At 43.7% G+C, this 26315-nt stretch overlaps 1 protein-coding gene across 1 annotated transcript in view; it reads left to right on the top strand.

Annotated features, from left to right (window-relative positions):
* Positions 1-26315, top strand: part of NUP85 (nucleoporin 85) — a 1184651-nt gene that overhangs the window by 731783 nt on the left and 426553 nt on the right. The window contains exon 13 of the mRNA XM_044085035.1: positions 22498-22563. Coding sequence (XP_043940970.1) covers positions 22498-22563 — 66 coding nt within the window. The remainder of the gene's footprint in view (positions 1-22497; positions 22564-26315) is intronic.

Genomic DNA, 26315 nt, shown 5'->3' with positions numbered 1-26315 from the left:
GGTGATAAGAGGCTATGATTTCAAAAGTCTGAAGATTTTGCACATGTCATTTCTGGAGACGCTGCTATCCCCCGCCACCCCCACCCCTGGTGTAGAGGAGGGAACAACAGTAGCAATGGCTATCACCCTGTAGGGGTTTTAAGAACCTTTTACTGATGGACCCTGCCAGCTTTTCTGAAAGGTTGCCCAACTGCCGCACTCTGAAAGCAGATGGGGGGGGGGGGTTTATCTCTGCACCCTTACACCTGGTCAGCCATCAGACTCTATTCTTGAGTGCAAAAAGTTGAATACAAAGGCTTTGGCATTCCCCTTATTTGCCCACCTGAAATGTGCTAAAGAAGTCTTCGTGATATCCCACTCCCACAGAGAAAGGCAGCAGCTCAAAAAATTGCAAAGCTGCTAAACGTTTGGGTCATGCCAGTGGTCTTACCAGACCAGCAAAGTCTCCAAAGTCTGTTCAGGTTTTTTTGGTTCTGACAACAAACAGGGACCTTATATCCTGTTTGGACCACAGCCACTTAAACCAGTTTGTAAAGTAGACGAATTTATGTATGGTCACTGTTCAGTCAATTTTACCTCTTCTGAAGAAGGACAACTCCATATGCTTGATGGACCTGCAGGATGCTTACTGTCACATAAAGCTAGACAGGCAGTCCAGGGAGCTCCTTCACTTTCATCTGGGAGCCAGTCACTTTCAGTTCAGGGTACTGCTCTTTGGTCTCACTGCAGCCCCCCAGGAGTTCACTAAATCTATAGCAGTGGTTGCAGTATATATCATACTGCAGAGATTTCATATGTTCCTGTATCAACTGCTACCACAAGTGTTCTGCTAAGCCAAGCTAGAGATTCCTTGTTCCATTTATGCCTTCACCTAGGGATCACAGTCAACTTTGAAATGCCCAAATTGACACCTGTCTAGATGATAGATTTCGTTGGCTGTCACCTGGATTCCACCTTGCAGATTACCAAACTTCCAGAATCCAGATTATCCACTCTACATCAGCAAGCCCTTTTTGGTTCTGTCTCACCAAAACCCCACAGCAAGATCCATCCTATGTCTGTTGGGCTCTATGGCACATTCCATAACTCTTGTTACCCACTCCATATTTCATATGGGGGGTTTACAGACCCTGTTAGTACATTGGTGCATTCTCCACCAACCCATGCACTTCCCAGTGAGACTTATGAGAATCTGCAGACAGCATATTCAGTGGTGTCCAAGTTATTCTCTAGTCTAGGCTGTCCCTTGATTCTCCCTTCCCCAGTAATCATGGTATCCACAGATGCCTCCATTCTTGTGTGGGGTAGAGCATTTGTAGGGGAAGACTGTCTAAGGCACGTGGATAGGCCAGTCTTCAAATCGGTGTTCTGTAGATGAGGGCTGTCCTCCTACCATTGCAGGCTTTCCAGGACTCCCTTCCTAGGAGCATCATTGCAGTTCAGACCGACAACATGTCTGTGGTCTGGTACATCAGCTAACAAGATGGAACCCACTTGTATCCATTAGCTCAGAAGGCCATGAGGGTTTGGCAGTGGGTAATGCCTTCCCAGTGCTTTCTAGTTGCAGTGCGTATCACAGGGAAATCCAGTGTATTAGCAGATAAGTTGAGCGGGTCTATTCTTTGTCCTCATTAGCGGTGTCTCAGTCGATTGGTGGCTACCACGATTTTCAGACACTGGGGCCAGCCTTGCTGTGATCTGTTTGCAACTGCATCCAACAGCAATGCAGCAGCTGTTTTGCCCTGATACCCCAGTAGGAGATAATCAGCAAGGGATGCCCTAGTCCACACTTGGTCCTGGGATTTCCTGTAGACGTATCCATCCACCCCTCTCATAATCAGGTTTCTGCAGAAAGCAACTTATCACAAGGCCAAGGTGATTGGCATCACCTTCTTTTGACCCAAAGTGATATGGTTCCCCTTTCTGTGGCCTCATGTGGTGTACCTGCCCCGGCTGCTGGCCCTTTAACAGATTTGATTTTTCACCCATCTGGCAAGCCTCACCCAGACATCAAAGCCCTGAAGCTAACCACTTGGTTTCTCTACTTCCATTGATGGCCAGAAATTCCAGGATTTTCTCTCTGATCCACACATTGTCATTATCTAAAAAGCCTTCTACCAAGAAAGTTTTCAGAAGCATGTAGAAATTATTTTCCATTTAGGTATCTGCTAAGAGTCTCTCTCCCTTTTCAATTCCCTTACAGTCAATTTTAGATTTTCTAGCAGATTTTGTTTCATGTAAGAGCTAGCTACTCCTTCAAAGTCCAAGTGGCAGCTATTTCATGTTTTCAAATGGATGAAGTCAGTTTTCCATTTGCTCATTGAAAGTATCCAAGGTCTTTTTGTGGGGCACATTCCTCCTGCAACCTTCTTTAACTCATTCCCTCCTGTACAGCTTTTGTGAGTGTGTGCCTTTGACGCCCAGTGGGTGTGGCTTAAGCCTTTAAAAAATGAAGTTGTCACATTACAGTTCTAGAAAATACTCATTGAGAGAGGTCAAATATCAATACAGTTGTATTTGCCATCACATATGCTTAAAGACAAAATATCCTGGTACCTTGTATGTAACATGGTTTTGGAATTATTAATCCAAATACGAACAATCAATATTTGACACATAGAGGTGTGCAGTAGGAGACAACTGCTGAAGACACCGGGAGGAGCGCTCAGCTGTAGTGAGTCAACAGACCCAGTTCCTCCTTGGGATATTAAAATTTCCCCCCAAACCTTGACAAACCCTGCTTTTGAACCTGTGGCTTTGACAGAATTGAAAATCCTTTCTTTGAAAAAAGCTGTTTCTGGTGGTGGTTACTTCAGTTAGGAGGATTTCAGAACTTCAGGCCTTGTTGTGTAAACCACCATGTTTGATATTTCACAAAGATAAGGTTTCTGTTAGGGATCAATCCTAATTTTCTCTGCAAAGTTGCTTCTGACTCGACCTTGAGTCAGGCAGTTAACCAGACTGTTTTCTTACTCAATTTTTCCAACAACTTGAAATATACCTTGCATTTGCCGTGTTGCTCATTGTCAGTTATGCTTCTGTTTGCACCAAACCAGTGACCTCAGAAAAACTGCCCAACTTTTTCTGCCCTTTAAACCTAAATTGAGAAATAGTCTCTCCAGTATCACACTGCCTAGATGGTTGTCCGATTGCCTTTTGTTTGTTTATAGCACCAAAGGATTGTCTCTATCGCACAAGCCTAAAGCGCATTCTAGTAGGGTTGTTGTCACTTTCACAGCATTCATTTTTTTAGACTTCCTATTGATATCTGTGTTGTGGCTACTTGTTTTACAGTATACACATTTATTTGCTACTACTAGCTGGACCTGCAGTCTAGGTCTTGAGCTTTGATTGGCTCCACCATCCTCCGGAATGTCCTTCCAGGAGTCCTCCCAGGGATTGTAGTAGCTGGAAACTATATCTCAATATTTTAGATGGATGGAAAAGATGACATTGAATACAAAAGTTGTACATAACACTAGATCCACGTCTTCTTCCATCATCTCAACTTTCCCTACACCCCCCCCCCCCTGCCAAATTGGGACCATCTTGGGCTCTTGATTAACTGTACTGGACCTGACCAGAGCCTTGTCTTACTTGGTCTTTGACTGTTATTTCTTGTTAGTGTGACCTAGGCAGGGTGTCTTTATGAGCAGATAAAGTCATTCTGATGATTTGTCAGGCAAATGAGCATTATGGGTATGGGAGCCAAAAGTCTGAATGTTGCTGGCTTCAGATCTGGTTTTATCCATTATACCCAACAGCTGAGACAGAAGGAAGAAGACAACACTGATCTAGTGTTGTGGAAAGCACATAGATTTCATTCCCAGCACCCAACATGTGGTAGGGGAAGAGAGAGAAGAAAATAATAGATAGCAATCAGTGTAAAGTTATCATGGGTAACTTTAATTTTGGAGTAGGTAGTGCCATTGGGTACAACTGCTCTTTTCTGGAGGAGTAAACGTTTTTTGAAACCGTGCACAGTGTTTGTTTTGTAAGTTAAAAGAGGATATGGATTCTGAAAGTCTTTATTTTTTTTGAGGGTTTTCTGTGAAAACAGGTCTTGAAAATGTACATAAAGTTCAAATATAGATGAGAAGAAGCAATTTCATAGGAGCTCAGCCTGCCAAACATTATTACGTGCATATAAGCTGAAAGTTGGAAGTACATAGCTGTCATGTGGCTACTCTATATGTATTATCATGGAATGTTTATAGTCTTACAGGTGTAAACAGCAAAGAAAGGAATATTTAATTGTATTAAGGAATGTGAGGTGCAAATAACAATGTTCCAATAGACACATTTGGATAAAAATTAAGCATGTGAATTTGACAAAGATAGGATTTCAGGGTGGACATTCAGCAGAACGTTAGGAACAGAGAAAGAGGGGAGTACTAAAGAAGAAGACAAAAATGGTAGATTTGTGTCAGTAAGGGGTTATTGGCAAAGGAGGAGGATTTCAGTGGCATGTTTTTATATTGCACCAAAAACTGCTGTTATGGAACTTAAGATCATTTTTTGATAAGCTTTTAGGAGGAAATATTGTTTACAGATGGAGACTGGAACTTAATATGTAATAGTCAGAATGTATCAGGGGTACCTTAAAGCGAAAATATAACAAAGGGGGTAGCTTTCTAACATTTGATATTTATTTTTAAGATGTACATTCAGTAATAAGAACTCAGAGAATTTGCATATTATTCTCCAAGGTACAGTAACGGAGCTAGGCTGGAAAGCAATTATATTTCACAGGAGCATGTGTGTTTAATTAAAAGCTGTAAAAAACATCTAATAACCTTTTCAGATTGTGCACCAATAAAGATTAAGATGAAGTAAAATGACTCACTGACACTTTGTATTCATCTGCTAAAAAGAGATTAATTTATGGAAGGGAAAGTGGAAATGATTTGAGACTTGTTAGAGAATATAGAAATTTCTGCAGAAAGGATAGCTTTTAAGTGGATCAGATGGAAATTAAATTTACAAACAGGGTAGAAATAAGAGAAAAGAGATATGGAAAAGAATTGGTAAGAATTATTTAGAGGGGCTGAGAAAGGTTGAAGTATTGACGAATAAGGGGGATCTCACAGAACAAGAAGAGACGTAACAAAAGATTGCTAAAGCAAAAATAAGAGAGTATCTTGATTATATTTATGAGTTGAGAAAGATTGCTATTAACAATTCCAGAGCACAAAAAAAATTAACACAACAATTTGGGTAGCAGAAGGTAAGGGTTGTAGCCATACCTAGGGAACGTATGACAGGGAAAATAAAAAGAGGTCCTATAGAGGTGTTAGATATTTCAGAAATGTAATAAAAGTATGTATAAAACAAACATATGTGGAGCCAAGAAAAGGCATAATTAAAAATATTTATGGAAAACTTGATTAGAGGAAGACAAAGCTCAACAATTAATAGCTGAGCTAGGAAGAGATTTAATAAAAATGTTGATGTGTAAACAATCAGCAGGGAAGTTTCCAGGAAGAGATGGTGTTCTTGTGGGAGGGAGGAAAAGTGGTAATAATCTGGTAGTGTTTGTTTAATAGTGTTTTAAGGTGAAGAAGTTCCAGCATCTTGGAAGAAAGCACTATTACCCAGTGATGGTAAAGACCCATCAAACCCAGCTACATGTAGACCCATTTCAACTTTAAATCAGGATTATAAAACATTAATGTCTTTATTATCTAAGGGAATGGCAAAGGTGGTGCCAAGATTGAGACATGGATTAATGTGGTTTTGAGGTTGGGAGACAAACATTTGATAAAATTAATAGAGCAGTCATGCTTCAGAGGGAAAAATAACATAAGAAAAGCCACTATGGTGGTTGCGTCTTGATGCAGAGAAAACATTTTGATAGGGTCAGTTGGGATTTTATGAGCAGGACAGTGGTAGTGTTTGCATTCCTTGATAGAATAATGTTATTTAGGAGGCTATATGAAGAGTTGGAGGCAAGAATTAAAGTGAGAGGGTTCCTTTCTTTTTTCTTTTCAAGTATAATTTTTATTACATTTCTCTTCTATTTAAATACATGAAAAGAATGACACAGAAAATATGCATACAAGGTATTTGGAATATCAGGTTTCAGTCGTCCAAATACGATATACATAACATAAATCATTAATGTTAGGGTAACAATTATACAGAATTGTCTAATAATCAAGCTGCTCTTAATGAGCTTTAAAACAGTCACTTACATAAAGATAGTGTACAACATATTGAAAATGTGACATTAAAACATTGCAACCAGATATTCTAGTCTACCTAACTAATCATTCTGTCTTGTACTATGTACAATATATGCATTGATGTCACCTTAATGTTCATCTTATATGTGTTTGCTATGGACCTGTACATGGTTATTGTGGGTATACACTTTTCTATACTAATTGTCTTTAGTTTCCCTTAATTATGTAAAGTAATATTGATGGTGAAGACCCTTGTTCATAAATAATTTTTGTCCTAGGATTTCTAAAAGAGTTTTCCAATGTTTCTGATAGAAAGATGCATCTTTTTTTTTACTTCTTGTAATTAATTTGCTGGCTAATAAGTACTTTATAGCCATTCCTTTAAATTCTTCCCATTTGATTTTACTTCTATCCAACCAATTTTGGGCTATATATGATTTGATCATTGCACACAATGTGACTATGATGTGTTTATTTTCGTAGGAGAAATTATTAGGGAATATATGCAAAATTGCCATTTCCCATTGACAGGGTAGATTTGGTGTATCCCTTTTTTTCTAACTTGATTCTTAACGAACACCACAGCTTGTAAACATGTTTACAGCTCCAAAAAATGTGAAAGGTGTCAGCAACACTGTTTAGACATATGGTACAATAAGGGGAGTGGGAGGGATTCATTTTACTAAGAAAAAAGTGGTGTGTGATGTGCATTGTTATTTATCATAATTTTGGGTGTAAATTAGTTTTTTAAGGGGAGTTAATTTCAAAGTAAGTTCAATAGCATCAGATTTTTGTTCATCAGTTATCTTATTATTTTTCTCTTCCCAAAATTTGGAATTTAGAATTACATCTTGATATCTAATTTTTGTTATTAATCTATACGTATTTGATAACATTTTAGAACTCGACAGTAGCAGGTTAATAATTTGTTGATAAAGCTGCATGTCTTGGTTGTCTGTTTTGACATTCATAGTAATTGTGTTGATCAGGTATATTAATTGGTTGATTATGGTATTATAGCTTTTATGTACTTCAAGTTTTGTCTAATATTGTCAACTGAGTAACTTTTGATCTGGTATAGGTCACATACAGTGATATTTTTAATTTTTGGATACTGATTCAGGTTTAATATAGTATTGTTTAATTTAATATTAGGATTAAGGTGTACTGGCTGTCCCAATACCAAAGTATCTTTAAGAATTAGGGAGGCTACCAGCTTTTGAAATATTACTGTTTTTCTTTTTATTATGGGATGAACCATAAAATGCTTTTAAGTCTTAGAATTTAGAAAGCGTACTGCTCTAATGCTTAAATTGCATGAGACTAGATTATTGTAATATATTTTAATCTATAGTGGATACCATGCTTTGTTGAATGGTTCAAAATTTGCTATTTGTAAAATTTGACTAGAGTTTAGTATGTTGTAGTATGTTTGAAATTCAGGTAGGCCTAGGCCCCCTTTTTGTTTGGGTAATGTTAATTTAGTGTATTTTATTCTTGTACTTTTTGGATGCCAAATAAACTTTCCTAGTAGTGTTTCAAGTTTGGAAAAGACGTTTTTTGGTATATTTTGGTTAATAGCACTAAAATGAAATAATAGTCTTGGAAGAATATTCATTTTAACTATGACCACCTTAGCTAGTGGAGATAGATTTAAGGTTTAACCATATCTTAGTGTCTTCAGTGATGTTAGACCAGGTTTTAAGCAAGTTGTTTTTAGTCATATCAGATTGGGGGTGAACATAGTACCCAGATATTTTCCCTGATTTCATTTTCAGGGAAATATTATTCCTTATGTCCTAGAGTATTCAGAGGGAATATGACTGATTTATTAGGGTTAACCGCATAATTAGATATTTTTAAGAATTGTTCAATAGAGTTTAGTATCTTATTCAAATCAGTATTGGGGAATTCAAAATAAATGGTAAGATCGTCAGCAAAAGCTGTATACTTTATTGGGACTTTGGAAATATTCATAATATGGTGGTAAGTTCTTTGTGATATTTTAAGCAGCAGAGGTTCTATGTATATATTGAACAGGTAAGGTGATAGTGGGCATCCTTGCCTTGTACCGTTCACTATTTGAATAGGATTTGATTGCTTTTTATCTATAGATAGTGTTGTCTTGGCATTTTTGTATAGAGCCCTAACCATGTTTATATAGTCCTCAGAAATAGTATATTTAATAAAAAATCAAAATTTATTGTATCAAAAGCTTTGGTTGCATCTACTGGCAGTGCATAGCTACGGCATTTATCATTCGCTTTTAAACTAATGATTGAATCAATATTAAGTGTTGTGTCTTTCGGCTTTTCCTGGTTAGGGGTCGCCACAGTGGAACTCCGGTCCGCTAATGATTGACAGTAGACTTTTACGTGCCGAGTTGCCAGCTGTGATGCACAACCTTCATCGAAGGTACGCCCATTCACGCATGTCTCCACACAGAAGACGCTCTAGCTGAGAATCGAACAGGACAACGTCTTACTGTGAGGCAACAACGCTACCGCAGCACCACCGTGTGTTGTCATATATTTGTCTGTTGTTCACAAAGCCTAGTTGCTCAGAAGATATAATGTGAGGAAGGATTTGTTTGATTCTACTAGCTAGTATTGTAGAAAGAATTTTAATATCAATATTTGAGTGCTATTGGCCTGTAGTTGTTTGGGTTTGATGCATCAGATTTGGGTTTTTGTATAAATATAGATGTAATGGGATCCTATCTCGCCTACATTCATAACTGATGGGTTCGGAGCCGATCCGTCGGCTCCGACTCGGCCACTATATACTAGAACAAAGTCTCTCATTGGCTGGGCTTCCCCTTATCCCAGAATGCACCACGCCTGCTTCCCCAGATCTTGTTTGCCGCTTTTCAAGCTGGACGTGGTCTCGACTTGGCTGGAGCTAAGTGTATTTTCTTGACCTTTTTGGTCTTTTTGATTAGGGTTTCTCTCAGAATTTCAACAAACAGCTGTTTTAACAGCTTTGTGAGCGTTTGTTTTCAGTTTGTGTGAATTTTAGAAAATTCTATATTTTCGCACTTATAGTATACTGGGCAAGGCCCGTTTAAGTTAGAGGGCCTTTGCCCTTTACTGTGTGTTTTTACTTGGTTGTGTGTGAAATTGTTGTTTCTCTGTGTTTTTCTGTTGTATCGGGTTAAGCCCATTTAAGTTAGAGGGCTTTAGCCCATATATTTACCTTACTTCGGTATACTGTGTTTAGCTTTTCCTTATCTGTTATAAACTGGTATAAGATGTCGAAGGAACAGAAATCAGGGTTTAAAAAATGTTCTAAATGCAATTATAAAATGTCGATTACAGACAGCCATTCTATCTGCGTGTACTGTTTAGGGCCTAAACATCTGCAAGATACTTGCAGTTTGTGTCACGCTTTTTCTTCCAGGGTCCTTCAGGAAAGAAAAAATAAGCTGATACTTAGAGGTCTTATTAAGCCTTAATTTGAGGAAGCTTTGGCTTCATCCCCAGCTTCTAAAAAGAAGAGATCATCGGCTCCAACCAGCCCGTCGGGCCCGACACCCAAGAAGCATAGATCGTCGGCTCCGACCAGTCCGTCGGACCCGACATCTAAGAAACATGGATCGACTTCTTCTTCCTCGGCTCCAATGGCTTCGGAGCCGATGGCTGAAGGGTCTGCCTCGGTGCTTCTTTCCTCGGCTCCATTGGTGTCGAAGCCGCAGGTTAGTGCATCGAGAGGCCAATCACCTACTTCGTCTCCTTTGGTTTCGGAGCCGTTGGAGGTGTGCAGCTCAGACTCTTCCCCCTCGGCCCCGGAGCCGCCTTCGGCACCGACACCTTTACAAACGGTTCCGATCTCAGATCCGATAGTGTTGGAACCATTTCGGAGCCGGTCCCCTCTTTTATCGGAGCCGAGGCAGAAGTCTTCTCGGCCCCAGTCTATTTCCTCCAAATCCTCTAGGTTGTCGGATTCGGATTTGGACAGGGTTATCCAGAGGCTGTTCCATTCCCCAGTTTTTACTAAAATGATCTCGGCTCCAGCCCACTCGGCATTGGAGCCGATTCCCCATTCCGTGCATTTGAGTCCTCCTCCGACCCCCTTGGAGCCGTTGGAGTCGGTGCTGGTAGAACGCAGCGGAATCGTCCAGTCAGAGCAGGGACCCCCTCGGAGTTTCTTTGCTCCAACCTTCATTCCTACCCTGTCCTCGGTGTCAGGCTTTGGTACCGGGTCTTCCTCGGTGGGGGCCGAGGGCAACACTGTGGAGCTCGCCTCTTCGATGCCCAGTCTTCCCCTCGGAGCATCGGCCACAGGTATTCCCGGTACCGCCGTGGTCTCTCAGCAAGTGCCCTCTGCAGAGTCTGGAGGTCCTGCTTTTGAGGCCATGAGGAGTGCGCTGGCCATGACCTTGCCGGTTCAGCAGGTTTCTACCTCACCTTCCCAAGTTTTGGGTACTGGTGCCTCTGGAGACATTCTTTCCCGCGACAGTGGGGCCCCGGGGCCTGAGGATACCCCCTTAGAGGGTTCCCTTCTTCCGGGGGGTCCTTCCGAATCTGCTTCGGATGAACCCTCAAGGAAGAAACTGTGCAAGAGGAAGCACGTTGATTCCCAAGATGAGTCCGTCACTTCAAATACTGACCTCGATGATGCGGAGGGGTCCCCAAAATCATCCTCGGATGACGTCTCCTTCTCGGATATCCTTGAGATCTTGAGACAGAGAGGCGATTGGCAATCCAAAGCCCCTACCGCTGAGGAGTCAGTCTTCCTCAAGGCCTTTGGGGCCCAGCCCTCCTCCGCCTGGGTGTCTCCACCCTTCGATAAGTTATTAGATCTAATCTCTTGGAGGGTGTGGGAACATCCTGATACAGTGGAACCGGTGCCTGCCAGACCCAATAAGTTTCTTTCAGCCCCTCCCCAGAAGGAATTCCTCACTAAGCGTGTTGCAGTTGATGCTATGGTGGTGGCATCTGCCACTCAGCAGGACGTGGCAGAGGCTTCAGTGTCTATTCATCCTCCTAATAAGGATTCTAGGAGCATGGATAGGTACGGGAAGCGTACCCTTTCTTCAGCGACCTTTACCCTGCGGTCGCTGAACTACCTCTGTCATTTTACAAGGCTCCAAAGGGACCTCCTCAAGGAGTTAGGAGAGTCTCTTGCGGGTAATCTTCCTGAGGCGTTAGCCCAGACCGTAGGCGCCCAGATGACTACCCTATCTTCTATTGTCAACTCGTCCATGAGGCTCATTTCCTATGCGGCCGAAGGGGCGAGTAGAGCAGCGGGCACAGGAGTGGCTCTTAGGAAACAAGCCTGGTTACGCTTGTGTCCACTTGCACAGGCCTTTAAGTCTTCCTTCGCCGACGCCCCCTTTGATGGGTCTTCTCTGTTTGGACCCAAGGTGAAGGACACACTTACTCGGTGCGAGCAGGAGGGCAAGACCTTGACTGCCGTTGGGGCCCGTTTTTCCGCTCCCTCTAGACCTTATCCCAAGGCACAGAGAGGAGGGAAAATGTGGTTTAAAAAATCCCAAAAGTTCCTCTCTACTCCACCGAGTGATCCCCCCTCCAGAGGCAGGGGGGGGGGATTCAGGAAGACGCCGCCCTAGAGGAGGCAGAGGCCCTCGTAACTCTCGAGACCACGATTCCTTTCGTGGTTCCTCCTACCCTCAATATCCCTAGGATGTGGCCCGGCTGTGCTTCTCCGGAGCCAGTCGGGGGTCGTTTTGCGAAAAACCCACAGGCTTGGGAATCTATAACCAAGGATCAGTGGGTGCTTCGCATTGTAACCGGAGGCTACCTCGTCCCCTTTTTCAAGCCCCCTCCTCCTACAAGGAGAATCCCGGACGTGCCACCCAGTCAACGGGATCTAGCAGCCGTAGAAGTTTCAAAGCTGCTAAGCAAAGGGGTCATCCAGCCCGTCCCCGACGACCAGATCGGATCAGGAACTTACTCAAGATTATTTTTGGTGCCAAAAAAGACAGGGGACGTAAGGCCCATTTTGGACCTAAGCTCATTAAATCATTTTGTGAAGAAGTCCAAGTTCCGGATGGTCACCCTTCACTCCATTCTCCCGTTATTGGAGAAGGATGTCTGGATGTGCTCCATAGACCTCAAGGACGCTTACTATCACATTTTGATACATCAAGAGTCCAGGAGTCATTTACTCTTCCACCTAGGAACCAGTCATTTCCAGTTTCGTGCACTGCCCTTTGGTCTCACCACAGCCCTCAGGGTGTTTACCAAGTGTCTGGCAGTGGTGACAGCTCACCTGAGAAGTCTAGGATTCCAAGTGTTTCCCTATCTCGACGACTGGCTCCTCACTGCCACCTCCGAGCATCTACTGATTCGAGCGCTGATGGCCACAGTAACTTTGGGTCTCTCGCTGGGAATCACTTTCAATTGGGAAAAATCTGTGCTGTGGCCATCTCAGCGTATCACCTTTATAGGCGCAGAGTTAGACACAAAAAGGATGCGGGCATTTTTGCCATCAGAAAGAATTCAGGTTCTACGATCACAGATTCTAAATTTGTTACCCAAATCTCAAGTTCCTGCCAGACAGATTCTTCAGTTATTGGGCACGATGGCTGCAACTATCCTCTTAGTACCGTTAGCCAGGCTGCACATGCGGGTGCTGCAATGGCTATTATCGGTTCAATGGTCGTACCAAGAACTTCCCCTGAACCACCTGGTTCTGATTACGGACAGTTGTCGGGACCTCCGTTGGTGGCTGCGTCGGTCCAACCTGGACCGGGGGCGTCCTTTCACCCTTCAGCCCCCTGTTGCCACAGTGACCACGGACGCCTCCCAGATAGGGTGGGGGGGTCATTATCTGGACAGGTCTGTCCAAGGCACTTGGCAGGATTGCGAAGCGCACCTTCACATCAATATCCTGGAAATGAGAGTGGTGCTTCTGGTTTTGCAAGCACTTCATCATGCTCTCCCCCAAGGTACTATTGCGATTCTATCCGACAACATGTCGGTAGTTTGGCACATAAACAAGCAGGGCGGGACCAGGTCCTACCCCCTTTGCAGAGAGGCCGTGAGAGTATGGCGCTGGGCCATAGCTACTCGACGTTTCTTAGTAGCCACGCACATTCCGGGGAAAGCCAATGTGATTGCAGACAGGCTCAGCAGGACTCTCCTGTTGCCCCACGAGTGGTCCCTCAGCAACAGAGTGGCTGCGCAGATCTTTGCCAAATGGGGTTATGCCTTCCCCCCGATTCCCCTTCTCCCGAGGGTGATTCAGAAGGCTCTTCATGTAGGGAGCCACATGATTTTGGTCACCCCACATTGGCCCCGTCAGGTTTGGTTCCCATTCCTTCAGAAGTATGCGGTACAGGGCCCTTGGATTCTGGACCCAGTGCCGGACCTGTTGTCTCATCAGTCGGGACACTCTCATCCGTCCCTTCGGTCGTTGCGACTGGCTGCTTGGTTACTCCACTTCCATCCTTAGTTAGAGAGAACTCTCTTTCTCCAGAAGTGATGTACATTTTGTCCTCTTCCCACAAGCCGTCCACCGTTAAGCTGTATTCCAGCAAATGGAAAAGGTTTGCCTTTTGGGCCTAGCAGCGAGGCATTGATCCTCTTACGGCCCCAGTTCCTCAGGTCTTGGAATTTTTAGCTTCATTGTTTCATTCAGGCTCTTCAGTCTCCACAATTAAAGTTCAACTGGCGGCTATATCTAATTTTCATGTTTCCATAGAGCCTTCCTTAATGGCTAACAGACTTTGCAAGTCCTTTCTTAAGGGAGCCTGGCTCCTCAGGCCTCCTATGGCTCATCCTGTGCCCCCTTGGGACTTAAATTTGGTTCTGGCCTCCTTAACTGCCCGTCCCTTTGAGCCGGCAGCCACTTGTGATATAAAATTTCTGTCGTGGAAAACCGCCTTTCTAGTGGCAATAACTTCTGCTAAGCGGGTTTCAGAGCTTCAGGCTCTCTGTTCTACTCCTCCTTATTTGATTTTTCATAAAGACAGAGTTTCCCTCAGATTGAATCCATCCTTTTTGCCTAAGGTAGCATCCCCTTTGTGCATTCAGCAATCATTGGAGCTCCCCGTTTTCTTTCCAAATTTTTCTAATAGAGCAGAATATACCTTCCACCAGTTGGATGTTCACAGGCAACTGCGTTTTTACTTAGATAGGACCAGTCAGACACGAAAATCTAACCAACTGTTTGTGTCCTTTGCGGAGAATAGGTTAGGTCTACCAGTTGCCAAAACCACCATAGCCAAATGGATTAAGGATTGCATCTCTTTCATTTATTCCCAGTCAGGCAGAGAGTTACCTTTCCCACTTAAAGCTCATTCTACCAGGGCTATGACCACCTCTGTAGCTTTTCACTCCAAAGTTTCAATAGATGATATTTGTGCGGCTGCTACTTGGTCTTCTCCGCACACCTTCATTTCTCATTACAAGGTTGATGTGGCTTCCCAAGGCCGAGCTGCATTTGGTTCCGCAGTTCTCAGGAGTGTGTTCCAATGAGCCACCCGGGATTTAGGTGCTAGGGACACTGTCCCATCAGTTATGAATGTAGGCGAGATAGGATCCCATTACATCTTTTAGTTATGTACTTACCATAACTTCGGGTGTATGGGATCCATCTCGCCTCGCATACATACCCACCCTCCTTCCCCCTACCTTTTGGATTTGGAGGAAATATTGCTCTTGCTGAACTCTCCTCTGGAAGGGCTCTAGTTGGTTACAGTTATTGGTATGTGTTTTCTGTATCTGTATGAATGTATGAAAGCGAACAAACAAGATCTGGGGAAGCAGGCATGGTGCATTCTGGGATAAGGGGAAGCCCAGCCAATGAGAGACTTCGTTCTAGTATATAGTGGCCAAGTCGGAGCCGACGGATCGGCTCCGAACCCATCAGTTATGAATGTAGGCGAGATGGATCCCATACATCCGAAGTTATGGTAAGTACATAACTAAAAGTTTTTGAGTTATTGATATACAGGTCTTTGGTACCATAATTTATTATGTATCTGTATACTTTCAGTAGTATTGGAGCTAACTGTTTCTTGAAAGTCTTGTAAAATTCTGCCACATAACTATCAGGCCCTGGTGATTTACCTGGTTTCAACTTATTTACAGCAGCAATGGTCTCTTCTACACTTAAGGGAGCTTTAAGATTATTTGTGTCTCATTCAGTACTGGAAATTGTAACTCTTCGGCAGATTGATGAAATAATGACTCATTAAACTGGTCGTGGGGGCCATATCATTTTTGGTACAATTTTTCAAAAGCTGCTATGAGAGGGTTCCTTTCTGACAAGTTGTGTTTGAACAGAAGAACAAGGCAAGGGGCACTCTTTCCCCTTTATCTGCTTTATCCTCAAAATCTACAAATTTATAAAAAAAAAAAAAAATCTAGAAATTTATGAAAGGTGCATTCTCCTCTTTGAGGTAATCTTTTGCAGGATTGTTTTGCTTTATACCATATTTGATTTTTCTTACCTTGGACATCAGTTTTTTATTGTTTAAAACATGGTTATCTACAACCTGTGGGTATACTGATCCGTATTGGATCCGAGCCGGCAACTTTTTTCTAGCATCTGCTCCAAGCTCCTCCCCTTACCCATAATGCCCTACCATCTCCTATCTTCCCTCAGATCTCATTTGCTGCGCCAGTAGTGTGCATCGTGGTCTCCTTTGCTCTGAGCTCAGGGATAGTAAGTATAATTTGTTTGCTGATATCTAGGTGTGCTTGACTAGCATTTCCCTTCCTCCCCTTCTGTAGTATCTCGTTTGGTCGTCGGTGTTAAAAAAAAAAAAAAAAAAAAAAAAAAAAGTTTTTTGTGTAGAGTAGTAGTTAGGCCTGCCCTTCCCCTACCTGTGTGTTTGTGGTTTTTGGAGAAGTACCTTGGAGTGCAGGGCTATGGCTGACCAGCCAAAGCCTGTTTTCAAAAAATGTACAGTGTGTGGCCATAAGCTTTCCCCGGCCGATGGTCACACTCTGTGTGTGAAATGCTTAGGAGTGGCACATTTGTCCACTCAGTGTGCTGTCTGTTCAGGTTTGAACCCTAGGGCCCTTAGGGATCATAAGGCCAAGCTAGTTGCCAAAGGCTTTCTCCCTGCTGCCATGCTGGAATCTGCCGTGGTCTCTAATGTACCACCTTCCACCCAGACAGGGACTCATCCTCCCTCTTCGTCTGGCGATGGGTCTTCAAAGGACAGATCTTCAGTCAGCGAGTCTGCCAAAGATGAGGAAAAAGAGAAGGAAAAGGAAAAGCGCAGAGAGGAAAGGGAGAAAAAGGACAGGCATCGTAAGAGGTCTCCAGACAGGGAGCTCTTTCTCAGCCTCCCATCTAAGACCATGAGGCCTTTTTCTCCATGGCTCCGGTCTCCTCGTTTCTCTCCGGAGCCGTTGGAACATTCGGACCCGAGGCACTCCTCCCCACTGCGCAGACCAGCCAGATCAGAGTCGGTGGCTTCTTCGAAGTCGACTCGGAGCCTATCTGACATGGATATGGACAGGATGATGCAGAGATTTATTCAGACCCAAATCCAGATGGGAGTCTTGCCAGGTCCCTCTCCCTCTGGAGAGGCAACCTCCATGGCTCTTTTCCGCCCCATCTCTCCTTCCCCGATCCGTTTTTCGGCTTTGCGGCTCTTGGATCCAAGGTTTTTCAGAGCTGGTAGCTCGGCGCAGATGGTTCCTCTAACCTCGACTCCGGCTGTTACCCTGAATTCCTCGGATCCGACTTGTTCGGATTTGAGTGACTCTCGGAGCCGCGGACAGGGAGTCGGACCCGGGGGAAGGGATTCTTCAGCTCCGACCTTTTCAGATCCGATCCGTTCCCTCGGACCCCAGGCTAACCTGTCTTCGGCTCCTGTCCCCGCTTTGGATCCGGGGAGGGCTTCTCCCTCGGCCTTCGAAGTGGTGGAGAGGGTTCTCTCCCAGGGATTGAGACCCCAGCCCATCCCCTTGGATACCACCCAGGCCCCCCTGGATTTCACGATGACTCCCTTCATCCTGTCTCAGGGATAGCCCGTGCCTAAGGATCCCCAGGTCATTTTCCCCGAGGAAACCCCTGCTGCTCACGGATCCCCTTCTGAAAGTCCCACTGAAGAGGGTCACCGTAAGTGCAAGTGCAAAAGGAGGCACTTGGACTTCCCCCGAGTCCCTCATTACCGACACTGACTTAAATGAAGGAGAAGGTTCCCCCAGATCACCTCCCGAAGACGTCTCCTTCGGAGAAATTATGGAGATCCCTCACCAGAGGGGAGGTTGGTCAGCCCCAAAACCTTCTGGGTATGATTCAGTTTTCCTGGAGGCCTTTGGCATGGGCCCATCTAATTCTTGGGTGTCCCCACCAGCAGACGCCTTGGTGGACCTCATCACCATGAGGGCATGGAAGGAGCCTGACACCGTAGAGCCCATCCTCAAATCCCCCTTCTGACAGACAACCCTGTTCGAAAGGAGCCCCAGTTGATGCTATGTTGGTCGCAGCGGCCACAAAGAAGGAACTATCACAGGAGAGTTCCTTAGTCCACCCTCCAGACAAAGGAGTCCAGGTCAGTGGATAAGTTTGGGAAGCGCGTATACTCCTCAGCAACTTTTTCTATCCGTGCGCTGAATTATTTGGCACATGTGATTCGGCTTCAGCGAGACCTTGCTTCTTAATTTGCTGAGTCGCCCCCAGAGTCTTTATCGTCGCATGACAGACCACTGTTCTCGGTGAAAATATCTATTCTGAAGTCATTCTCAAACACATCTATGCGGCTACTTTCCCATGCCATGGAAGGAACAGCTAGGGCGGCTGGAACAGGCATAGCCATGAGGCGTCATGCCTGGCTCAGATTGTGTCAGTCCGCGGACCCTTTCAAGGCATCGGTTATCAGCGCTCCCTACGATGGTTCTTCCCTTTTTGGAAAGACAGTACGTGACACACTTGTCCAGAGCGAAAAGGATGGGAAGACTTTATCTGCCGTCGGAGTCTGCTTCTCTAACCCTCAGCAGTCCTTCTCTAGGAATCAGAGGGCAGAAGAAGATGTGGTTCAGAAAATCTCAGTTTTCCCGGGATTCTCAGGACAGCTATTCCCCCAGAGGCAGAGCGGGACAGGATTGACGCCGACCCAGACGTAGAGGGGGTCCCAGGAATTTCGGATCTAGGGAACCCTTCTCTGATAGACCCGTTCAGCAGCCCTGAGGGGTTGCCCGACTGTCCTACTCTGGAGGTAGTTGGGGGATGATTGCCCTCAACACCCAGCGGCATGGGAGTCCATTACGACAAATCTCTGGGTTCTTCAGATAATATCCAGAGGTTGCTCTGTTCCTTTCATTGCCCCTCCAAATATTACAAAACACCTCCCGGATGTTCCACCCGCTCACAGGGTGGCCGCAGCTCTAGAGGTTTCAAAGCTGCTTCTCAAATGAGCCATTGAAAAGGTCCCCCCCAATCAGTCCGGATTAAGCATCTACTCGAGGTTTTTTTTGGTGCCAGAAAAGACGGGGGACCTCAGGCCCATTCTAGACCTATCAACATTAAACCTGTCTGTAGCCAAACAGAAATTCCGGATGGTCACCGTACAGTCCATTCTACCTTATCTCCGAGAGTGCGACTGGATGTACTCGTTAGACCTTCAGGATGCTTACTACCACATCAAAATACACAGAAGCTCCAGGAGGTTTCTGCGCTTCCAGCTGGGAGCCATTCATTTTCAGTTCAGAGACCTACCCTTTGGTCTCAACACAGCCCCCAGGGTGTTCACCAAGATAATGACAGTTGTAGCGGCTCACCTGAGGCTTCAGGGTATTCAGGTGTTTCCATACCTGGACGATTGGCTCTTCGCTGCACCCAACAAGCATCACTTGTGTCTTGCCAGTATTTATTTCATTTGGTTAGCAGAGCTATCGGGAATTACAGTCAGTGTTCACAAATCCCATTTGCAGCCAGTACAAGTTGTAGACTTCATTGGGGCATGTTAGACACTTTGCAGATGAAGGTATTCTTAACTCCAAACAGGATTCTACATCTCAGGTGACACATAGCTCAGATAGCGAACTCCAAGTCTTCAAAGGCGAGCGAGGTTCTCCAGGCTCTGGGCTCCATGGCTGCCGCAGTATTTATTCTCCCTTATGCGCGCCTTCGGGTCTACTTCTATTCTCTGACAGCCCATTTCACTGAAACCCATTTGGTCGACAGCTCATTTCATCGACAAACATTCTAGGTGGGGGGCTGCACCCCCCACCCCCCCCCCCACTGTGGGGGGCTCTGCTCCCCACACCCCCCCAACTATATATAACAACTCCACAGTCGCACAACAGTGGGGAGGGGGGCAAAACCCAGGTTTTTGCCTTGAATACTTTTGTCAATGAAATGAGCTGTCGACCAAATGGGTTTCAGTGAAATGGGCTGTCAGCGAATAGAAGTAGACCTGCGCCTTCACATGCGGGTTCTTCAATGGACTCTGATGGTTCAGTGGTCTTGGATAGACCTGCCCATGGAATTTCCGATCAAGATCAGTCATGTCTTCAGGACATGTCTTCTTTGGTGGTTAACTTCACCTGAGATATCAAAAGGACGCCCCTTTGCATCACCTCCAGTCCAAACCACAGTGACCACGGACGCCTCCCAACTCGGGTGGGGGGGGACACTGTTCGGGAAGGACAATCCAAGGCACGTGGTCCCAGGCAGAGAACAGTTTGCACATAAATGTTCTAGAGATGAGGGCAGTGCTTTTAGCGTTGGAAACCTTTCACACAGTACTTCCTCTCGGATTGATTGCAATTCAGTCAGACAACATGTCGGTTGTCTGGTATATCAACAAGCAGGGGGGACCAGATCCTACCCTCTATGTCGCGAGGCTATTAGAGTGTGGGAATGGGCGATTTCCACCGGTCGGTTTCTGATAGCAAAGCACATCCTGGGGCGCTCCAACAATTTAGCGGACAGATTGAGTCGGGCCTTTCTGATGCCTTACGAGTGGTCTCTGAAACAGTCAGTAGCGGAGGATATTTTCCTTGCATGGGGTCAGCCTTGCTATGATCTCTTCGCATCTCCTTCCAACGTGAAGTGCAGCGAGTTCTTCGCTCTGATTCCCTTACCAGGGGAAGTCCCCAGAGACGCTCTCGTCCATGCTTGCCCCCCCCCGGGCTTCTGTATGCTTATTCACCTTTACCTCTCATTCCGAAGTTTCTTCAGAAAGCTTACCGACTACGGTGCAAAGTGATCCTCATTGTCCCATTCTGGCCTTGTCAGGTTTGGTTCCCATTCCTTTGGTCTCATCTCTTAGCTACCCCGTGGGTTCTGGATCCCTGCCCGGATCTGATTTCCCATCCATCAGGAACATGTCCGCCCGATCTGGGCAGTCTTAAGCTAACAGCTTGGTTGCTCCAGTTCCGTTAATTGCCAGGACTCCCGGTCTTTCATCCCAGGTAAAAATCCATTCTGTTGGCCTCTCTTAAAGACTCCAGTAGGAAACTTTATTGCAGTAAATGGAAGTGCTTTTCCATTTGGGCCTCACAGAGAAAAATAGATCCCTTTACAGCCCTTGTTGCAGCGGTGTTGGACTTCTTGTCTGGTATCTTTCAGCAAAGAGCTAGTTCCTCCACAGTGAAAGTACAATTGGCAGCCATTTCCAGTTTTCACATTGCTGAAGACAACATGGCTTTAGCCTCCTCTAGGCTGTGTAAGGCTTTTCTTAAAGATACGTTTCTGCTACGGCCCCCTGTCAAGGATTCTGTACCTCCTTGGGACCTTACTTTTGTTTTACAGGCATTGGTAGCCCCTCCTTTTGAACCCGCAGCTTCGGTGGACTTAAAATTTTTATCCTGGAAGACAGCTTTCCTAGTCGCCATCACATCGGCTAGGAGAGTTTCTGAGCTTCAAGCTCTGTTTGCCATGCCTCCATATTTGGTCTCCCATAAGGATGGGGTCTCCCTCCGTACTAACCCTTCCTTCTTACCTAAAGTGGCATCTGAAGCAAACATAAACCAGTCCATTAATCTGCCCGTTTTCTTTCCCAACTTCCAAAATAAAGGTGAATACAAACTCCATTTGTTAGATGTTCATAGACAACTTTGTTTTTATCTTCATAGAATGAAGTCTTTCTGCAAGACTGATCAATTGTTTGTTTCCTTTTCCAAAGCTTTTATGGGAAAAGCAATTTCTAAAGTTTTTTTAGCCAGATGGATCACTCTTTGCATTTCACATGCCTACAAAGCAAAAGGTTTATCTCCTCCTGGTATAGTTCAGGCTCACTCTACCAGGTAAAGAACAAAATGGAAAACGGGAGAAATTAAACTAGTAATAAAAATGTGTAGTCCCGTAACAGACTCGATAAAGGCTGTCCCATAAAACGTCACCAAGACAGCAAAATCAGACTCTTCAGTCCAAGATGTATAATGCCACAAAAGTTTAATACACGATAAAAGTTGAATATAGGTTAAGCGCTTTCATTTCCAAATAAATGGAAACTTCTTCAGAACAAAGCAACATCCTGTAACACACATATATATATCATCCATTAAATTGATTGATTGATTTATCAGATCCAATTAATCAGTCGTACAATATAAAAATTTTTAAAGTAACATGATAATATAGTTGTTGTTAGCTTAAAAAACGTGTTATTCACGTATTAACTTCCTTTCAGTACACTGGAATATACACCTTATACTGTATTTGTGTACAAAATCACAAGTTGCATGAATTCACTCTACCAGGTCCATGGCGACTTCTGCTGCTTTTTGGTCTAGGGTACCTTTGGACGATATTTGTGCAGCAGCGACATGGGTCAATTCACATACCTTCATTTCCCATTACAAAGTGGATCTGATTTCCAGGGCTAGAGCATCCTTTGGCTCTGCGGTGCTCAGGAATATCCTTCCATAAGGGCCTCCCAGGATCGGAGTAGCTGGGGACTCTGTCCAACAGGTTGCAGGTAAAATGAAGTTAACTACTTCAGATAAAGAAGTTATGTACTCACCATAACATTCCATCTGAGTAGTTATACTTCATTTTTCTGCAACATTCCCTCCCTCCGTCCCGTGGACCTTATCCTGTTTTTTCAGGGTTGGTTTATTGGGTTGAGTTGCATATATATTTTTAGTTGCAGCAAACTCGATCTGAGGGAAGATAGGAGATGGTAGGGCATTATGGGTAAGGGGTTGTGCTCGGAGCTTGGAGCAGATGCCAGAAAAAAGTTGCCGGCTCGGATCTGTTATGGATCCGTATACCCGCAGGTTGCAGAAAAATGAAGTATATCTACTCAGATGGAACGTTATGGTGAGTACATAACTTTTTACTGAGAGATTAATAATTCAAAGACAGTTTTGTATATTTTGTGAGAATGTGAGCAGTACTTTACTACAGAAGTGACATTAGGACTTTTTTCTTCTAGCTTTGGAACCAACATGCGAGAGTTCCTCCTGCTAGAATATGCTTCTGGCCTTTTTTCACATCATAGGTAAGAAAACTGCAAAAGTATTATGACTGCAGCAAGTATATTGAGAAAATTTGGCTTAGGTTCATTTGACTCAGCTGGTCAGCATTTTCATTTGCCTATGTGTTGTTTTTGCTACTCTTACCTGATGCTCACCTTTGTGTGTGTGTGTGTGTGTGTGTGTGTGTGTGTCTTCAGTCTGGTAACTCTTGGTAAGGGTATTTTTTTGTTTGGTGCACTCCTTTATATTCCCAGAAATGCTCCTATCCATACTGTGGGCTGGCAAGGAGATTGAGGCATCCCAGTGTATTGTCATATTGCTGCCAGGAGCCCCAACCCAAGCTTATATCTATCGACTCCATTAGTGCACCAACGTGAAAAAAAGAGAGCTGTGTAAAAAGAAATGAATCACTGACAAGCGCACACTTTGAAGCCACACTGGCAGAGATTTCCTGAGGAAAGCAAGGATTGAAGAGTTCAGCATTAGCAAGTTGAACTCTGCCAGATAGACCCGCCTCCATTATACACTTGACAAGGTGTAGAGAAGCATGTTGTCCTGCTTTGTCGGCACTGGATACCCAGTTTTTCATTTAGCATATTTAATTGACCTGCTGGGTATTTGTGGCTATCTACAAGATTTCTCACATTCGTTGTTCATTAATCTTTACTAGTCAGGGTCCAGTCGTGTTGCAAATTCAATGTGTCGTAGGTTAGTTACATTGGATGTGTGATCTTTATTTACATCTATCCCTAACACTATAGGTGTTAAAATGCTTAGAACATATTTAATGAGCGGTGGTACATATGATCATAAGTTTATGAATTTATTGTGTTCACTCATGGAATTAGTACTTGAAAATAATAATATGCTATTTGATCACCAGTTATATTTGCAGAGAGATGGAGTGACCATGGGGGCATCCAGCGCCAGCAGTTATGCTAGTTTGGTCATGGCCACCTAGGAGTATGAGAATGTTATTAGATCAAAGAAGTGGGATCAGGTAGTATTTTACAGACGTTTTGTCGATGATTTGTTTTTGTTATGGCATGGAAGTCTGTTAGACTTAGAGAGTTTTTATAGATTTGAATAAGTACCACTTTCCTTAAATTCGACATGAATCATTCCTTAAAGGAGATAGATTTTTTTTAGATGTTAAACTCATTAGAGATTTTAAAATGGATTTTACCACCAAAGTTTATAGAAAGGAATGTCATAGGAACGCATTACTCCACAGAATTAGTATTAATCCGAAACATATTTTTAAAAATATAGTGAAGGGGCAAGGTATGAGGGCTTCTCGGTTGACTTGATAGTGAGATGGATTTTGGGAAAGAATTATTAGATCTGAGGACAAGATTTATTGAAAGGGGGTATACAGATAATGTGATGCATCACATACTTGATGAAATCCCAGCCTGGTGAAGAGATAGAGCCAGACCATATTTTTCACGTAATAGTGGTAATATGCAGGAGAAAAGGGATACCAAGAGATGTGTCCCTTTCCCCAATTATTTTTCTAGCAATGTTAATGTCATTACAGATATTGGAAGGAAACACTGGAACATCTTAATTGATCTGGAGATAAGAACTATAATGGGGGATAGACCTAGTTTTTTATTTAAAAACAAGAAATCCCTCAAGAGGATTCTCTGTTATCCAAGTGAGAGTTCCAAGGTTCGAAGTCTAAATACCAGATATGGTACTTTTCCTGTAATAGGTGTAATCATTTTTGTAGATTTTTGGATACCAGTAGTTTTGAACATCCAGATTATGGAACTGTATATAGGTTCAACGTTGTGGCGAGTTGTGACTCGCAGAATATGGTCAGTCTGTCTGTTTGCAATGTCTGTATGGCATTCTTCGTGGGAAAAACCAACAGAAGACTCAGATTTAGAATTGGGGAACATTTACAGAATATTAGGTATGCAGCTTTAACGAATGCTTTGGCCAAACATGTTTCCGTATATGGAGATACTCTAGGTTTTTAACAATTGAAGTTATTACACCCAATGAAAGGGAAGGGAACACTGTCAGTAATACAGAGACATCAGAAACCAGGTGGACTACAAGATTAAGGGCATACTTGGGAAAGGGACTCAGTAGTCCCACTTAAACCTCTATTGAAAAATTGTATGTTTTTTAAGTAATGTGTGTTTTAGATAATGTGGATGCACATTGATCAGGTTTTAGTTCTGATATATATGATGTTGGTTTTATGAAATAATGGGGTTGTTCCATTAAGATGAATGTCTTGCAATTTATGTGATTTGAATATTTAACTGAAATGAATGTATATGTTTTTTATGTTGTGAGGGCGTTTATTGTCTGAAGAAGTAGTGAGTTGTCACTATGAAAGAGCTAACGTTGTACTGGTTTGGATACATTTTTACTTGTGTCATCTTTCAGCTGTTGTGGAACATCCACATATAGTTGCTGTCTTTTTCACTTTGGGTTGCCTAACTCCTTTAGGATGTCCTGTGCCCTATTAAATGCCATTTTGGATTCACAACCTGCAATTAACTTAGGCAACCTAGTGCTAAGGTCTTGAATTCACTCATTGAAAAAATACTTTACCTGGTCCAGGTTAAAGCAAGTATCCTTCACGCACATCTTGCGGTTCCTTCGGTGTCTTATGCTTTGGTTTTATCCATTCATCTTTCCCATGTGGTAACTGCAGCACCTTTATAACATCTTTCCCCTAGTGTGTTTTGTGTGAGTACATGTTTAGCAGTTCTAGATGTTCGTACTTATTTCTTTCTACCCTCTAATAACACATGTTCATTTTAGCATTATAGTCAGTGTTGCAGTACGAAGTTTTGGACCTTCCTGCTTTGGTTAAGCCTATATCTGGCCTAAGTAAGAGAGTCTTTCACCATCCCCCCAATCTGGTAAATGTCCTTTGCTGTCTGACATCAGAAGTGTAAAGGTTCATTGGCCAGTGCCATCTTCAGTTCTTTATTGTTGTTTTAGTCCGATGCAAAAGACTACATTTTGTAAGCATCATTAGTACATCAGTTGGCTTGAACTACCAGAGTATTTAGATACGTACCCCACTGGAGGTCTTTCTTATCTTAATATTTTTTCATATTGGATGTTAATGTTTAAAAAAGTTATAACTGCCTTTGGGAGGTGAAGCAAATCCCCCATAAAAACTTCCATTCTTATTGTTTATTCTTCTTAGGACCACAGCACAATATGCATAACTGCCCTTTTGTGCTAGAGTCTAAAACCAGAATCCTTAAATGTAGGGCTGAATCACTCCAGCAGCATTTAGAATCGGGTAGGGCTAGGTGTTTGCTTGCTTAAGTCATCCTGTGGCTCCTGGCCATCATTCCAAAATGGCAAAAAACAAATACCCAAAATAGGAAGATATGTAGGAGGGCAAAAACATCTCTATGTCCAACTCCCCACCTCATCTGGAGATTGCCATCTCAGAAGAGGAAACTCTGCAGGCCCCCCCCAGTCCAGCATCTAATAGGTCAGAGTCCACTGGTGTGTCCCCTCTATATATTACCATGACTTCTACCCAGTCCTTACATGCTGGTACAAGACCATCAGTTGGGTCTGAAGATGCTAAGCAGGCCCCATCTTTGGATGCCAGGGTTTTGGCGACTTAGTGTGAGGGAAGTGTTCCTTTAGAAATAGTTTAGGACAAATTATCTGGGAACTGCCAGCAATCTGAGACCTTGTTGCCTTCCCCCAAGCCAAAAATTCCCAAACCAAAAAGGTAGGTTTGCCACAGCCATTGCTGCCAGAGTCCCCTACCTCCTTAACT

Source organism: Protopterus annectens, chromosome 10.part0, assembly GCF_019279795.1.
Source record: "Protopterus annectens isolate FY-2018-M chromosome 10.part0, PAN1.0, whole genome shotgun sequence".
NCBI lineage: Eukaryota > Metazoa > Chordata > Ceratodontiformes > Protopteridae > Protopterus > Protopterus annectens.
This window is presented reverse-complemented; position numbering and strand designations above follow the sequence as displayed.